Source organism: Acanthochromis polyacanthus, chromosome 12 (assembly GCF_021347895.1).
Source record: "Acanthochromis polyacanthus isolate Apoly-LR-REF ecotype Palm Island chromosome 12, KAUST_Apoly_ChrSc, whole genome shotgun sequence".
In the NCBI taxonomy this organism is placed as follows: domain Eukaryota; kingdom Metazoa; phylum Chordata; class Actinopteri; family Pomacentridae; genus Acanthochromis; species Acanthochromis polyacanthus.
The window spans coordinates 34463353-34481257 of NC_067124.1; the positions used below are offsets into that span (position 1 = coordinate 34463353).

The 17905-nt window shown below is 38.8% G+C and overlaps 1 protein-coding gene across 3 annotated transcripts in view; it reads right to left on the reverse strand.

Moving 5' to 3' along the window:
* zgc:158766 (uncharacterized protein LOC100009641 homolog) overlaps positions 1-17905 on the reverse strand; it is a 35005-nt gene that overhangs the window by 3162 nt on the left and 13938 nt on the right. For 2 of the 3 annotated variants that reach the window (XM_022215068.2, XM_022215070.2), the window contains exons 5-22: positions 17377-17500; positions 16874-16967; positions 16304-16390; positions 15034-15150; positions 13287-13385; positions 12917-13059; positions 12693-12831; positions 11146-11268; positions 10893-11057; positions 8988-9859; positions 8310-8559; positions 8004-8093; positions 6889-7113; positions 6513-6683; positions 5377-5554; positions 5148-5288; positions 4615-4893; positions 1437-1669 (exon numbers count right to left, since the gene is read on the reverse strand). In XM_022215068.2, coding sequence (XP_022070760.2) covers positions 1437-1669; positions 4615-4893; positions 5148-5288; positions 5377-5554; positions 6513-6683; positions 6889-7113; positions 8004-8093; positions 8310-8559; positions 8988-9859; positions 10893-11057; positions 11146-11268; positions 12693-12831; positions 12917-13059; positions 13287-13385; positions 15034-15150; positions 16304-16390; positions 16874-16967; positions 17377-17500 — 3530 coding nt within the window. The remainder of the gene's footprint in view (positions 1-1436; positions 1670-4614; positions 4894-5147; positions 5289-5376; positions 5555-6512; positions 6684-6888; positions 7114-8003; positions 8094-8309; positions 8560-8987; positions 9860-10892; positions 11058-11145; positions 11269-12692; positions 12832-12916; positions 13060-13286; positions 13386-15033; positions 15151-16303; positions 16391-16873; positions 16968-17376; positions 17501-17905) is intronic. The other variant, XM_022215069.2, reaches the window with a different exon arrangement.

Consider the following 17905-nt stretch of genomic DNA (forward strand, 5'->3'; position numbering starts at 1 on the left):
ATTTCCATCCCCATTCATCCTTCTTCACACAGATTGGATGTTTAGAAATCAAACAGGGGATACAGTCGGAGTTGGAAACAAGATCTAAAAAATGTTACAGCACTTAAAGTTTTCAAATCACTTTTCTTTCTAATTTTTGTTATATTTTTTTGTCTATGAAAAACTTTCTCCAGAGAACACAAGCACTTCAGAATCATACGAGGATGCACGCTAAAACTTTATTCACACTTCTGCCGTCACGGTCTTCTTCACAGTTAAAAAAAAAAAAAAAAAGCAGCATCTGTAAGTTTTGCATCTCGAGCAATAAGATGGATGCACCCAGTATATTTAAAATGGAATTCATATGTATAGCAAATATAAATATCTAAACAAGAAATAATTGTGTTTTTTTAAGTACGATAAGCCAGAAAATTTGATAACTTGGTGACGCTGCAGGTGAGAGCAACACCTTCCTAAAACTAATGCATTTGTTTGTTATAATCATACGGAACAAACAAACATGTATTCTTTAGCTTAACTTCACTGTTATAAATGGTGTAAAAAAAAATAAAAATATGATAGTATTTAAATCAAAATTTATTATAACGTAAGTAGCTAATTGCAAAAGCTGCTATTTAGAACACAACTCATGGACCATTTTTTATTACTATTATTATTACTTCATTTAACTTGATTGCAGAATGTGTAATACTGCTCCTGAACCATGAATGTCCAGCTTATTTAAAGGTCCTACTATTTTCTTATTGGATTTATTATATATATACTGTTATTATTAGAACTTCATGTATTTAACTTAACAGTCACATCTTTTGTGATAATTGTTCTACCTTCTATGTCATTAAAAAATAAATACATACATGCTGGAAACTATTTCTATGTTTAATCTAGCATATTGGCATTATAATATAGAGCAGTTAAGACTTTAATTTCTGTGTATAAGGTGGTAGTTCTCCATCAAATATTTTAAATATGTAAGACACTGGGTATTGAACTGAAACTTGATTTTAATTTACTGCAGAAAAAATATGATAATTAGATATTTTACCCCAAATTCTTCAGCCCTGGTGGAAAACACCTGGCAGAAAATCAACAGTGACCATAGAGCAGAATCAACACTTCTATTAGACAGTTCCAACAAAAACTGAACCTTAATGAGGTTGATTAAGCTGCATTTCTTTAAGGCATTGCAAACTAACTGATTGCAGTTTGTTTTCCTTCTCCAAACAACTTCACAGGTTTAAAGTCACTCACACAACAAACAGAAAGCAAAAGAAATTCATGTCTTAACCATCACTGAAACTACAAACATTTGCTCTTAATGAAAGAGCACAAGTGGAAAAAGAAATCGTGGAATGTTCTGCGTTTATATATTTAGACTGCTGCACAAAGGTAGGTTTATTTAGTAATGGTAACAATAAGGTCAGCTGAACACTCACTGCTGTGATGAACTTGGTTCCCGGCGGCTGGAGGTCTTCATCTTTCTGGAAAATCGATGGAGACGCGATGGAGGAGGGAGGCGTGGAGGGGCAGAGGAAGGAGGAAGGCTCGCTGTTGTTGTTGTTGTAGGCATCCATGGAGATGGCGGTGTGGCCGGGGATGGTGAGGGTGCTGAGGCCGGTTACGCTTTCGCTGGAGGTGCACTGGGAGGACGTCTCGGAGCTCTCAGTGACTGTAGGACAACACAGAAAGATACTTTAATAATACAGGATTGAACAACAGAGAACTCAGGACGCTTGATGCTGATGTGCAGTCATTGTGTGGGAAGTTAACAAGTTTGTCAAGTTGTGTAGGACTTGATATTTCACACTTTGGCAACTCCTGGTGGCCACGGCAGCAAAAGACACTATGCTAGACAGTAATCACCCATTTAATCCTCATCAGTACACGTGGTATAACCTATTCATCCGTACACTTGGAGTCTAACTGGACCCCACCAGTATTTCATCCGTTTCATATTTCTGTACCTGTCCATATCCTCTCAATATATATTTTCCTTAAACGTGTGTCATCTATAGATACAAATATGAAAGAAAACAATGAAGTTACTGTTGTTGATGTGTACTGCTTAGAATATTAGTGTAAGAACTCCTTTCTTTCAAGTTTATTTGAAAAAGGACAGTGTGCAGTTACATTAAAAAGATGGCTGCACCAGATTTAGCATCATGCTAATTTCCATCTGTAGTCCTTGGTCCATAAAAAATAAACAAACTCCTGAACTGAAATGAAACAATGCAACTGAAGCAGTCATCACAAGACCAACATAACACAAGCATGCACTGTTCAGCTGGGGTCCGCATGTACCTCAAAGGATTTTTTTTTTTTTATATACATGTACACACCACAAATCTGGTTGGAATGAAATCAGCTTTGGCGTATGTGATGGCAACTATGTGGGTGACAACTACCTAAAAAGGCTGAAAACTCCAACTTACAGATAAAAACTGATAAGTTATATACCCCTGGGATCCGCATGGACCCTAAGTGTACTGATAAGGATTAAAAATGGTACTTATACATGTTTGTTTTTCCTTCTTTCACTTTTTATGACTGTTATGTAAATGTTTTTACAGATTTAGATAGATTTAAACTGCATGCATCCATAAGTTGTTGGATTGTCCGATTGTTATGACTACAGTCCGACTAGGTATCTGGAGGAAGAAATTCAATACTAAGAGTGGCTGATACTATTCATGTATCGTATGCTAAAACATATGTAAAATAGAAAATTATTGTGTCATTCCTTATTAACTGTCAAGAAACTGCCCAAAGCAGTTAGCAGTTTATTGTAAAGACATCATTTGACTATCCAGCACCGTTGAACTCCTACACGAACTCTGCTCCATGTGCTGCAAACAGAGCTAAAAGTACAATAACCAACGAGTCAGAGCTACTACCTTGGACAAACTGTGTGAGGACACAGCTTTCAAAATTATCCAAAGCATCTTTTTCTGCATTATGTGCTGCAAAAGAAAGTTTTCAGATATGATGTCCGACATCTGCTGATATGATATATCTGTGATGGACTAATATCAGCCAACCAATATGGCTCTGGGGTTAGCAACAGAGAACTCTTTTCTTCCCAGTGATTGGTCAGGAGCAGCTGTTTCGAAGTCAGACTTTCAGAAACAAACAACCAGAGCAACCTATGACTTAACACGTCACTACCTAGAAAAGATGCCAAAATAGGAAACCAACTGTTATGCAACAAAGTTCTGTTTCTACCTGCACCACACCAGTCCAGTGAATGTGGAAGATTTCCATGTTGCATTTCAGCAAACCCATGAGTTTAACACAAGTCTTGACAGGCCACCATTGATCTTCTGATAAACCTGAAGTAGCACACAGGATTAAAGTTGGCAGTACTGTACTAACAGCCAAACCATGCATCTAAAAGATAAGGAACAATCCTCTGAGGTCAGAAATGTCCACACTCTGGACAAACAAGACACCCGCTTATCAGGTACTTAAAATGAACTCCTGAGATCTCCCCTTTCGAAAGTTTCGCCATCGTTGACATCGTGAGTCATCCCTCACCTGGCAGTTTCACAATTTATCACACCTCGAGGCATGTGAGTCGTGGATTGTTTATGATCTAAAGGCCATGTGATGTAGGGTAGACAACATATTTCCATGACTCCCTTTAAGTCAGTTAGAACTGAAGAAACCACATGGACAAAGGTGAACAGTCTTCAAAAACCAAAAGAGCTCTCCACTGAAGGTCTGAGGATGACCATGACCTGGATTACACCTTATGACCATGTCTGAAACCTTGGAACAGGAGAAATACTAAAGAAATCTGCATTTCAGAAAAGTCATCTGACATCCTCGTGTCTAAATTTGTTTTAATAATTCATGCTATAATTCTAAATTCTTAAGGAATTGATCTTTTCTAAGTTCCTGTGCTGCTCCTCCAAACATAAATTAAATGTTGTTCACATTTGCCGTTAATTCAGCTTTACCAAAACGACAAAAAAGGTCCAGTGAACTACACAATCTAGTTAACAGTGAAATAGACCTTAAGGTACTGAGTGTAATTTTTTTTTTCAATGTTACACTGAATAAAAAAAATAATATATCAGAACCAACGTTATTGCTAATCCCTGACACATGCCAACCCGGAAAAATTAATCATTATGACAGAAAATAATCTCTTTTTGTTTTTGTCATAAAAAAACAACAATGCGAAAATGTAAACAAACCTCAAAACCAATGAATATTTGGCAATTATGACCACGGCTGATGTAGATCAAAGGAGATAAGTCTTTGAAAGTGAAAAATGATACTAATAAGTGATGTTTTTCTGGATATTTTTTGTCCATAATGACCTCTGTGTATTTTTTTTAAATTGACTCTTAAGGGTTACAAATACTGAAATTGCCATTTCAGCTGCTAAGTAATATATCGCAAAATGTCTGTGAACAAAATGGCAAAACACAATACTCTATACGCCTCTGGAAAGCAGTTTGAATTTATTGCGATTCACTTGCGAGACTGAAATTTCAGAAAAAACTGCAGAAAAGAACAAGTGTACAGCAGAAAATGAACCACTGAGTATATATTGGTTCTCATCTGACATTGTAATTGTTCTTTTGACCCACAAAAGCAGCCACTCACTCATGGAGGGTTGACTCCCAGTCTCCTGCTCCAGCTCATCCTCCTCTATGCAGTCGTAGGGCCACTGGGCGAAGGAGGAAACGCTGCCTAACGGGTATGGATGCGTGTGCGGGTGAGACGGTGAGGAGTAGAGGTGGAGATTGAGCGAACCCAGCAGGGAGGAGGACGACTGGCTGCTGGAGGAGGAGGTGCTGCTGTTGGAGATGGTGGAGTGAGGCCTCTTGAATGAGGTGCAGTGTTCGAATGAAGGCACCGCGATGGACGCCCTGGTTCTGGACTCTGCAGAGATCACAGGAGGGGGTGAAAAGGAATGCATGCAACAGACGTATAAAATTCCTGTGGTTGGGAACTGTGATAATTAAGGCAGGACCTTTTTTATAGTGAGGAATAAAAAGGAATTTACTGCAGTTGTAATGGAAACTCAGACCCTAAAAGCACAATTTGCATTTAAACATCTGCTCCAGTTTTGGTGGTTTTAGCAAAAACAAAAATCAAGTGTGTGAATGAGTACTAAGGGCATGAAATCAGCTCACCTGTCCCCTTCATGATGTAGTCAATGGCTCTGTCACTAATGGCTGCATCACTGGGCTTGATGTCCATGAAAGGTTTGCTTCCAATCCCCATAGACACCATCTCCTGCATACGCAGCTCTAGAATCCCCGAAAAATGTACGTCTTTAATGGCAAAATATAACCTTGATGTTATATTTGTTCTGAACAGAATAGTACGTGTAAAACGCTATAGCCTGGCACAGAAACACACCTCTGTTTCTAAGTGCCTGCCTCCACAGGATCTTTCCAATAATAGCCGTCCACACTGCCTTGACCTCTGCAGAGCTGGCCTGGAGTATGAATGTGTCCTGTGACTTCCTCCGACGGAACCAGATCTCAAAACGTAGGCCGCTGTCGCCCACATTTTCAGTCATACCTATTTCTGCTGTCTAAACAGAAAAATAGAAACGTGAAGCTTTGTTGTACAGGAAGAGATGTAGAAACTGCAAAAAAGGCACATTATCTTTGAAATAATCATCAAAATTACAACATTTGTCAAGGCTACGGACTGTAAAATAATAATAAAAAAAGAATGTTCATATTTCTGACAGTCCCTGAAGTAATCACCTGTGACATGCAGTTTCATTGGAAAAATGACCAGAATCCAAGCTAAAAATTATATTTCATTAAAACTACTTTTTGCATGCCTCACTCACCAAAAAAAATATTGCACCAGTTCCTCTCCAAACAAAAATTGTGCGATTCGCGTCGCAGCTGAAAAACCACAAGTGACTCAGCTGCGACCAACAGACCAAAAAAAAAAGTTTTCAGCTGAACTGCAAGCTGTGTCTACACAGAGCATGTATGCAAACCATTTACAGAGAATAAGAGCAAAACAAAACATACTTGAGCACTAAAATAAATGTGCAATGGTTCCAAAACGGTATAGAGATAAGTAAGTTGTCAGCAAGCTGTGGGAAGACACATTCTGCATGGTGAAATATATTTCTAGTGTTGATGTGCAGAGTAGAATGAAAAAAAACCCAAGTTTCTAATGGCTGTAAAAATGTAAACTAAAATATATTTAGTATGTGGAGCTACCATTTAATTCCGGTATTGGTAACACCTAAAAATATATTGATTCCATTTTATTTCTAATTTTATAAAAAAAAATACTCAAAGAAATTACATTTTTTTGTCTCCTATTTGCGATTTATGTCGTTGCTATACTAAAAGTATGACCCAAGTCATTTTTGAAGTTCTCTCTACTTCTAGCTATGCTTGTACTGTTTCCATAGAGGTGCAAAACTTTACAATGCAGTGAAGAATTAACCCAAGGTTCAAGTAAAAATGTGACAGGAGCAAAAGAAACTGGGGGGTTAAGTGGGTTGAACCATCATTTCTTACTTTGAAGGACTGCTTGTAGATGTAGATGTCATATCCTCCCTCTATCTTCTTGGTCTTGCTGAAGAGGATGAGGTCTTCAAATAAGAAGACGTGCCGAAGGTATTTCCTGCGTCCACACCAGACGATGAACTCATCCTGGCAGCGGAGTTGACCCTGTTCCTTTAGGTTCACCTGGAGAGGAAACGCGAGTGTTCACATGCGTCACAGAGAACAATACAATGCCTGGTGGGACTCTGACCTCACTCTACTGTATACACAACAGCACGACTTCCTTTTCAAAAATAGTTTTAAGGATCTCTCTGCTTCCAGATTGTCTTATAATACTGTTGAGGACCACTTTAACTCATACGTTCTGTATCTGCGCGTTACTACTTACATCACAGCCCCGAATGGCATCCATAGCCAGTAGGTCGTTGCCATGGCGAAGCTGGAACTTGACCATCTCCTCTGCAGTGCGGAGGTCGCTCAGCTCCTGCTCCTGAGACTGGCTGCACTCCTTTATCAGGTCTTTGAGCAGCAGGGCATATTTACTCATCCTCTGAATGGGCTTCAGCAAGTAGGACGCCAAGTCCATCTTGTCCCCGAGTTCCATCTGCTTATTCTGGAGAGAAATGCAATAAAGTCGGGTTATTTGGCAATCTGTATTCTCAGGCTCATCTCAATCATCTGTCAGTACAGACTCAGTACAGGCTCTCATATGTATGCTATGGTCATTATTTAGTGTATGAAAAATAACATCATGTGTCTCTGTTGGGTCATTTAAGCCGAAATCATGACGTTTTTAGAGGAGTTTTGGCTCCAGGCAACCGGATTGAAACTATTTTCTACTTAAATCAGGCTATTTCTTATTTCTTGGTGCAACTTGTCATACTTACTTAATCAGTTCTGAAAGTTTCATACTTTTTTCATGTTTGTGACCAAGTATTATATATTATAAAATATTCTATATGCTTTTAGTTGTGAGATATCATTTGTTTCAGAAAATGTCGCTAGTTAACTTTTTCATTATCAATTTGCAAACTTTTCATGATGCATCATTATATTTTCCATATTTCAGCTCAGTCATAGTCAGAGATTGTTTGATCTACTTGTTCAATAATGCAGATTCTGAATCAATGACATAATGAGAAACAACAGTGAAACTTTCAGATTTTTAGATCTAATAATTCCCAGAATATTGTCATGCAAATAGCCTCTAATTTCAATGTGTATACAAATGCTAAAAATTTGCCAGAAGTGAGTCGACTGGCAGTTTAGTATTTGATATATCAATCTAAAAATTCCCAGACAACATTGTAAATATCCACAGGCTAGAGATACTGGAGTAGAAGGTCCCTGATAATTTGAGATAGAATCTCCCTGTTTTGAGTATATTTTAAGAGAGTTCTGCACATTTCCTCATGCTATCAACTCTTCTGGGTGCTGTTTTATATCCACTATCTTTACCCTGAAATCAGTCACTGTGGGAGGAATGCAAGTTTCCAGACGCACCTTAAAGAATTCGTTCCCGTGGCTGCAGAGCAGAGCGTCGGACTGGGGCTTATTCTTGCTGTACAGGGCATACATTCCAAACTGATCCTCCTGCACACAACGTTAACAAGTTACAACACTGACTGCAGCAAAAAGTATGCCGATACTTCAGTACGCTTTGCCAAACACCACGAATGATTCAGCTCCCTGCAGGTCGTAAAAGTGCGCCTTCAGCTACATGTGGGATTCATTCTAATAGTGAAACCACGCCGCTCCAATGAGAACAATGCACTAAGGTGTTCTTTAAAGCTGACAGCGTGGACTCACATGTCGGAGAAAACAGCTGCTGATGGACAGCGGCGAGTGGGCGCACGCCTCGAGCTCCTTTAAGAAATACTGGCTGTGGAAGTCCCACAGTTTCTCCACATTCCCGAAAATGATGCTGCGCTTCCCCCGAAGGTCCTGAGGCAAGTCGAGACGCTCCATCTCCGGGAAATAGTGCTCAATGATGTAGCTGAGGGAGCGAACGTACTCCCGCTCTGTGGAGATCATTTCGTCCATGATGTGCTGCACTTTACTAGTGAACAGAGAGACGTAAAAGGAGATCAGATTTATAGAACACTGAGTTAAAGATCAAATTATTTACAAATAAATTCAGATAATAAGAAAAAAGTTTAAATATTGTTTAATTGTTAACACAGAATCTCAAAGAATTCTGTTTCACTTGAAAATTTGGTGTGTATTACTTCTTAGGTCACAGAATAACTAATTTAATCTTGAGCTGTAGGAAAATCTAACTGCCACGTTTCACAGTTTCCACATATAATAGTCTAAATGTTAAGTTAATGAATTAATTGTAAAAATAATCAATATATATCAGTAATGAGGGTTGTTAGCTGTGACCCTCGTTAGTATAAAAACTTTATACATTGCTGTTGCATAGACACCGGCTGTTTTTTGGAAAAGTGGACACACAAAGTCCCAGCTTATGCTTTCCTTCCTCACCTGCTCTGCTTCTTGCCCTCTCCATCACTGCGTCTGTTATGGGTCCTGCAGGGCGTCGACATGCTGCGACTTCGGCCCAAAGCGGGGCTCATCACATCCGGCCTCTGCAGCTTCTTCTCCGCAGACACGTTGTTGGCCACCTCCAGACCTTTGATGTAGACTCCCGTGTAGCCGTGAACGTGGCTGACATCCGAGTGGCCGCTGTCTCTGGGGGTCAGCTCGTAGCTCATGGTCTTCTTCATGATCTTCTTCATTGGCTGCTTGCGGAGCCGGGAGGCCCCAGAGTAGATGGGCTCGGAGTGGCAGGAGATGGTGGAGTCGATGGTGCAGTCGCTGTCCGTGTCGTCGAACATGGACGGACTCTGCCTCAGTTTGCTCTCAGAGTCGGGGGAAAACGTGAAGTGAGACGTGGAGGAGATAGAACTGGTTGGGCTCTTAGAGAAGGGAACAGGAGTGTCAATCTTGCTGTCCTCAAAAGTCAGCGGCGTAATGGCAACAGGTAACCGCACACACCCGTTAGCTCCACGCTGCTCTGGACTCACCGTCTGACTTTCTGGAGTCTTTAAAACATCCGACTCTTCAGCAGATGTGGAGTTTGGTTCTGCTGTCATGGATCGAGCCAAAGTCTCCTCCAGCTGCTGTTTGGTCTGCTGACATTTTTGCCACACCGAGTTCCACTGCTGCAGCTGCTGAGGACTCTCCAGCGACAGCACCATGTTATTGAGCGTGTTGAAGTTGTCCATGGAGAACTTGGAGGCCTCGTTGCAATAGTCCTGCAGGATCTGCACCACAGATGGGGAAGACCTGCCAGCTGTGTTCTCCAGACTGAGATGACGGAAATAATCCTGACAGTGGTCCACCCACTGGTTGGCCTGCAGATTTAAAAGACCGATTTAACGATTTTATTTCATAGTAAGATATACTGTGTGGTTCAACAAGAATAGTTTTTTTAAACCCTCTGAACCCCAAAACAAATCAGTGGGTTTGAATGTCATGTTACATTTTTAAAAAACACACACACAAAAAAAAAAAAATCACATCATTCATTGGAGTTAGAAATTGGAAAAAAAAAAAAAAATCAACTGATTTTAAACTCTGACAGTCCTTGAACTCATCTGTGATTTGGAGTTCTGCTGGGAAACATTAACTGAATCTGAGCTTAAAATCATGATACCTCTTTAAAAAAAAAAAAATCACCTATTTTTTCCACTACTCATTGTATTGAAAATTCAGCAAAAGAAATTTTATTTTAACCTTATTCTGTAAAAAAAAAAAAAAAAAAACCACACACAAAAGAATTCTGAGGCCCTTGACATAACCAAGAAGTCATTTGTAACTAAGCTGTGACCAAGAGTAATGTGGCAAAAATTCATGGGCTCTTCAGCTGAACTCGATTGAACTGAAGGCTGTGTTAACACAAAGCAGAGAGGTGAAAGTAGTAAAGTATCTATAATATTTAGAGTCACCATTTTCCATGTATTGGGAACATATGGGCAATTGGCAAAAAGTTTTATGGGCTGATTCCAGATATTTCTCAATTTGTGTAAAATAAATAGTTGAATTAATCCAACTTTTTTGCCCCTTATTTGTGATTTATGCAGTTAGAACTATATCAGGCTGTACAAACATAAAATACATGTCTGACTTCTTGGTTGTGCTGTTTCCACAGAGGTATAGGACTTAATATTGCAAAGAAAAATGAGACTACAGTGTGTAAAAATGTGACAGGAGCCAAACTTAGAGTTCAGAGGGCTGATAAAAGATATTCGAATCCATCTTTTAGAAGTCTATTTTAAATGTTTGCTTCTATAAAACTCATCATAAAACAGTCCAGATAAAAGCATTGGCTAAATCCCAAATGGAAAGTGTAATATCACTTTTTAGGGGACATAAAGGCATTCTTACCGAATCATAAAACTCGTACAGGTTGGTCAGGATGTCCAACTTCGTTTTCCTCTGCTCCACTCTGCTCAACATGGAACCCAGATGTTGTTTTAAGTCGAGCAGAACCGAACCTGGAAGGGACTCCGGAGACTCTTTAACCAGCTGCAGGCCAAGCCTCTGCTGGTGCTGGATAACAGTTACATCAAATGAGCATTGAATGTCTTCTCTCAGTTATATAAAGGTTGATATGAAAATGCACTGTTGTGATATTTACCACTGACTCCTCCAGAAACTGGTCCAAACTTTCTCTCATCTCCTTTATTTTGGCGGCAGACAGACCGGGCGACTCCAGCGGCGTGAGCTGCTTCTCTCCCGCTACGCTGAACCAGAGTTTGATCTGGAGAGAGATTGTTTATAGATTTAATATTAGATTTTATTATGAGAGATGGAACAAAAGCAGCTGAGGATCTGTAGAGATGCTGGGATGGAAATGAACTCTGGACTGTCCTCTGGTTGAGCTTTTGTAGAAAGAACAACTTGGCCTCTCAAGGCGACACATTTATTCAAGATTTCCATAATTAGCTTTTTCTCTAGCTCTAACAGGCTTCATGTCAGCTGCTGGGTTATCCTCCGTAAATGGAAAAGCGAAGTTAGACCTGAATACAGGTTAAGATAATGACAGAGAACCTGTCATAAGAGTTAATGATAGCCGAGTTGTACAACCGTAAAAAAAATCACATTTCCTTGTCTGGAATCAGTTTTTGTCTTTCATGAAAGGAGAAAATATGTAATTGGAGTTAAACACTGTACTTTTGGAGAAATGTTGCCTTTTTGATGCTGGGCTCATGTTTCTTGAGATATGGAGTGGGTTTTGCTTTGGAATTTTTCTTTTTTTTTCCAGGTTTGAACAGTGAACATTTTGACTATCAAGAACTGATACTGAGCTAACAGACTTTAAATCATCAATACTGTGAATGCTGCAGAGATGGTGCCGTAGTTTTGGTCAGTGTGCGCTATTCTGGTTCTCGTTTACGTGAGTTGTGCTAAAGAACTCAGTCATTTGAGTTATTGTCTATTAACCCTCTAAATCCCCAAATGTGAGTATGAAAGGCATATAATTTTATGAAATTCTCAAAAATTACACCATTCATCAGAGCCAGAAACTGTAAAAAAAAAAAAAAGAAATAATCTTTGAATTGTTAACTTCATAACGGTTCTTGAAGTGATCATGTGTAACTCAAAGTTCATTTGGAATAATTAACCAAATCTAGGCTAAAGCTCTCAATGAAAACACTTCCTGATGTGTCTCGTTTAAAAAAATGTCAAAAATAAACTACTTGCAGTAACTGGATTCTGTAAAAAACTAAAAATTCTGTACTTTTTGGAACAACCAGTAAGCTATGACTGACTCTGTTGTGACCAACAGTCATGAAATAAAAATTCAAGGACTTTGGCTGAACTGCAGGCAGTGTTTACATGAAGCACATAGGACAATATGTTAATGTGATGCATGTATTTAGTGCTACTGGGGAAAATTCTGTCATCATTAATTTTTTTATTTCAATTTCTGCAAAATGCATAAGATTTATGCTACGATAACTTATTTTTACTGCATAGAAGAATTTCTGAGTTCTTTCTCCATCTAGTCATGATTACGCCGTTTCCATAGAGGTGCAGGATTCATGTTGCAGTGAAAAATTAACCCACAGTGATTAAATTCAACACAGAAGCAAATGCCCAGCGACTGCTATGGGTTCAGATGGTTAAAAAAAGCTCCATATAAACTTAAACAAAACAGACAGAAATTAAATTTGCAGTCACCTGTTGTGTTTGCTCCTCAGACTTTCGCACCTCCAGCAGACTCTCCAGCTGTTTCTGTGACTTGTTGGACAGAATCACAAGCTTATGAACCTCTTCGTCTACTTGGTTGTACAGTGCATTCAACATGTCGACAGCATCCCTGAGAAAAACACAAAGAGAACATACTCAGATATGTTATCGCAGACCATCACTGACCGGTATTCCATCCTGTCCTGCAGCTCTACCTGTAGTTTTCATTCTCACAGGCCTCTTCCTTCCTGATTCGGGCGAGGACAGTTCCTCCCTCTAGACGCAGTCTGTTCAATCGGGTGTCATCCAGTACGCACTTCATTAGATGCCTCTGCTGCTCGATCGCCTCAGAAACCTCCTGAATCAGACATAAAATACGAGCAAATGAAGGGTTTTCAAACACAAAAATTCAACCCCAAAACAAATGTAGGTTATCTGCCTCATCTGCAAAAAGATCAACGAAGGGGACCATAAAACAAGCTGAGCTGTTAACTCTAGTTAAGGAGGAAAAAGGCCAGGAGAAACATTTAGTCAGTCAGAAAACAAATGTCCGTGGAGAGACATAAATCAGGGTTTGAGTCTGACCTTCGAGGTCTTCAGGTTGCTGCTGGCGCTCAGAGTGCTGATGGACTCCTGGAGGGAGGTGATGGCGGCGCTGCAACTGCTGGCAAACGGTTCGATTTTCTAACAGGGAAAAAGAGACGAAGGGAGATTACTAGGAGGGTTTGTGAGCAGGTTTAGGAAGGCAACTTTTACTAACTGTTCATTCCAGGTATCCCCATATTAAGGTAATGCAACTTCATTGCTTTGTTATCGTTCAATTACCTCAATGCCAAAAATATTCAGATAAACACAAGAGAAGATCAATGGGATGCCTTTACTTAAGTTTATTCGGTAATGTGTTCACACTGCATTAAAGGGATGGTGCATAAAATACTTTATTTCATTAATTTGGGATATTAATTTAATGCTAATTTGAAACAGCCTCAGAGGAGCTGCTACAGTATTTATTGAGATGAAAAAAGTCATCCTTTAAGCTCTGTAATAAAACAAAATTTAAAAATATTTCAGAAATAATAATCTGCCCAAATCGCCTGACTGTGTAGCTGATGATATATTTCTATTAGATTATTTATCATTTCCTAAATGTTGAAAATTCTGAAATTCTCAGAATTCATGGAACGATGCAACATATAGAGCGGGTATGTATATTATATTGTATATATTTTGCATGCATATATTTCAGCCTTACTTTAATGATCAGAGATTTCCCCATTCTGTTCTGGTACTGTGATAAAATTATGTGAACAGCTGTGATGCAGTTAAGGATTCGTAACAAATGATTTAAATGTAGCTTATGAACGAATAACCAATGTCACCGTTAGATCCTGTATCCATGTCAGGCACAATTCATAACTAAGTAATTAATTAAGTTACTGATATTTCATGTGTGAAAATGCTCTTGACTCTCTCTGTGGAGACGCTGATATGGATCTTGCAGCTGTCTGATGTTGCAGGTGTTCAATAAACCCAGAAAAGATTCCTACAAACAGCCTGAGGCAACAAACTAAACGTCAGCTACTGTTCTGGTTTTGTTCAGAACCTGACAATAATTTTCAGTGATTGTCATCAAATTGACATGTTTTGCAGCCTTTTTTGCAGTAAAGTTGTGTTTTTATGGGGGTTTCAATATTTCTGTGATGTTTATGAACCGATGTTGATGATATTTGAGCAGACAGAAATTGAAAAGCCAGAACTGTAAGTTGCATAACAGTGCATTGTTAACATAATTATATTATTCTGCCGATTCCCATTTTCAATAAACGCATCAGTAATCCAATTACACCTTTTACAGTTATGAGCAACAGTTTGAATACACTTGTAAAGATCATGTCTATCATAACAGTCGTGTGTTTCCAATGACTCCTTCAATTCAATTTTCTATGATGTAATCGTTGAAACACATGAGTCTTTGTCACGGAAAAAAAACAATCATGCATTTTAGCTGTTTCATAAATTTATTGTATGATAAATTATGAGATCTGCAGGGTCTGGTGGTACGGTCTTCTCATGAGCGAAACTATTATTTCACAACTCCACCTTTGTTTTCCTAATTACGCAACGTCGTCATGCGTGAACCGATCATGAACTTGCGCAAAGCAGCAATTACAACAATTTACTTTTCTTGTGAACACGGAGTATATTGAGCAACGTAAACTTAGAACATATTTTTCTGAAGGTGCCACCGCCCTCACCAAGCTCTGAGGTGATTTTACAGGTATGTTTGACGACGCTGGCTCCGCTCCAGCCGCTCCGCCTCCGTCACACCCACCTGTCTGAAGTGGATCCAGTGGTTGTGGTCGTAGTGGAAGGTGCCCTCCAGTTCTCGTGTGAGCTGGGTTTGGTCGATGTGCTTCAGCAGGGCCTTCAGGGACGACAGCGTCTCGGTCTGCTCCAAGATACGGAAAAACATAAACAAACACGTGCTTAAAACGTTTCTCTTAACTTTAACTACACACGGGCTGATACATGCTTATTGCACACTGCAAAAGCTCAAAATCTTACCAAGTGCATTTGCCTTATTTCTAGTCTAAATGTCTCTGTATGTGCGCACGCGCATGCTACGTTCAAAGTCGTAGGAAATTAAATATCCTCTAATGCCTTTAAATGTCTTGTCAAGTCAAACAATCTTGAAATGATCTTGTTTTAACCCGCGTGTCGTCCTGCAGGTCAAATTGACCTGTTTAAAAGTTTGAAAATGTGGAAAAAAAATATTTATTTTCAACAGTAAAAACTTTCACATGTTCAACATTTTTGGAGCATTTTCTGATGGAAACAAAAGAAATGTTAAAAAAATGTTTAAGAACATTCAGAGAAAAAAAATCAACCATAAACCAGCAAAATTTGCTGGATTTTGGTTGATTTTTTTTTCTGAATGTTCTTGAAGAAATATTAGAAGTTTTACTGATACATATGCAATCACTTTAGATATTTAGAATTTTTACTCATTGTTTTTGAACATTTTTATTTTCATTTTTTAACATTTTTTATTTCTTGCCAAATTTGGGGATTTAAAAAAAAAAAAAAAAAAACTTATAAGGGAAAATTTTAACTAATTTTCTTCCTGAGGAATTTGCAAATTTTTATAAATTTAAGGAATTTTTTGCTGAATTTTTGGAATTTTTTCAGAGAAAGGAACAATATTGTTTGGTGTTGTAAATGAGGACATCCGGAGGGTTAAGACACCTAAGCTTGACAATCCTAGTAAAACATAGCTTCAAATAAGTTTTCCCAGCTTATTTTAAGCTCTCAAGATTCTAAATATCATATCTTATTTCAAGAAACTTTACAAAGCCATTTTTCACTTGTTCTATTAACAGATTTTTTCACTTATTTCAAAGTAAAACTTCCTTGAAATAATTTTTTCTTCTTGTTTTGAGAGGGACATTTTTTTTTCCAGTGCTAATCTCTGTCATCACGGCTTGTAGTGAGCAGATTAGAGATGAATTCATCGGCATATTGTTTATTCTAAATTTTTGCAAATCCCTTAACTTGAAAAACTAGAAATAGCTTCAAATTATCTGATAAGAGTCTGTATTTACCTGCACACTGATGTCTCTCTCAGGTTTGGCTGCTGCCTCTTTGTCCACCAGGAACAGAACTGAGTAAAGCGCGTTTGGTACTAAAGCCTGCGAAAAACAAGCACAAGACTTAAAACACAGACTTTAAAGTGCACGTACATATGTGATGCATCACAAAAAAGGCATTCAATATGAAGCACGGTTTACAGATTTATCATCCTTACATCAGCGAGAAGCTCATTATAATAACATGATGATACGTCTCTTGTGAGTCGGCTGCAGACCTAAACCTGCTGCCAGTGTGTGGTTAAAAACAGACAAGTAAGGACAGGCTTCTCCACAGGAGCCCGAGGCCACACTTTTTCACAAAAATGTCTTGGAAGCGAAGTCACTACAAATTCAAGGTGTGCCTTTTCAAAAAGAGACCCAAACGGTGTCAAAAAAAGAGGTTCAGAACAATAGGGAACGTGAGGAACGACATGATCTAATAAGTTCGTTACTGAGACGTAGAATTACAACTTTAGCTGAGGCCTGAAAAGCTCTCTGTGGGTGTGTTGGAGGGTAATTACATATTTTCCATTGCGGGCTCACCTGAAATTCAGACAGAGATGACAACAGAGCTGGAACAGGCTGCTGCCTTCTGCTGTCTATTACAACAGTTAGACCTTGATCACGCCTTTCTTTCCTAAAACCAGAGCATTACAGTTAGTCTGCTGCCTTTGTCAAACACCCGATTGCATGCAATCGGCACTGCATGAGAAAAACACAGTAGTTTATTTAAAGTTTAAAGGATTTAGAGACAATTTAAGTCCACTTTAACTCCAACATCAATGTATCTTGTACAATAAACATACACTAAGTCTTACACTGCCTTACAAAAACACTGATGCATAATTAGTAACACAATCATGAACAAATATGTTCAAATATGCCCTCTAGAAAGAACCTCTTAGACTTATTTAAGCGTCTTGACAATGTTCTATATTTAAAACGACTTCTTCATTGCTCTGTAAGCTCTAAATAACAGCTGCAGTAAAAAGCAAGACTGGAAAAATCCCACATGAAAGCCACCTGAGTGTGTTTGTATGACGTACCGCAGAGTTGAGTAGTAGTAGCCCAGTAAACAGGTCAGCTCATCCACTGTGCTGGTCTCACCTGCCCACACCTGAGCTCTGGTGCATACCTGCAGCACCGCTCTCCCACCGCGATCTCGGTTTCCTGGAAGAGGTGAAGGCAGGGGGTCAACGCTTCACAACATCTATAATACTAGTAAAATATGAAACAAGCTGCTGGGAAGCTTGGGGGTGAATATGCGAGTCTTGTTTCCTTCAGCTCAAGATTATGTCTAAAATTTTCTGCTTTCCATCAGTCGCTGATCTACAAGAAGTTTCCTGCGTTTATTTTTAGTCTTGATTATTGCACTTAACTTGGGTATCAGACAGAACTTAAGTGTATTTTGTGTAGTATTACAAAGGGAAAACAACAATTTTTCTTTAAAAATTGAAAAAAAAAATCAAAGCTGAATTATAAATATCAATGTTACAGAAACTGGAATCAACATGCAGAACAAGGGTCCAAACATGCCAACAATTTTCAGGGGGAAAGAAAATAAAAAAGAGCTCC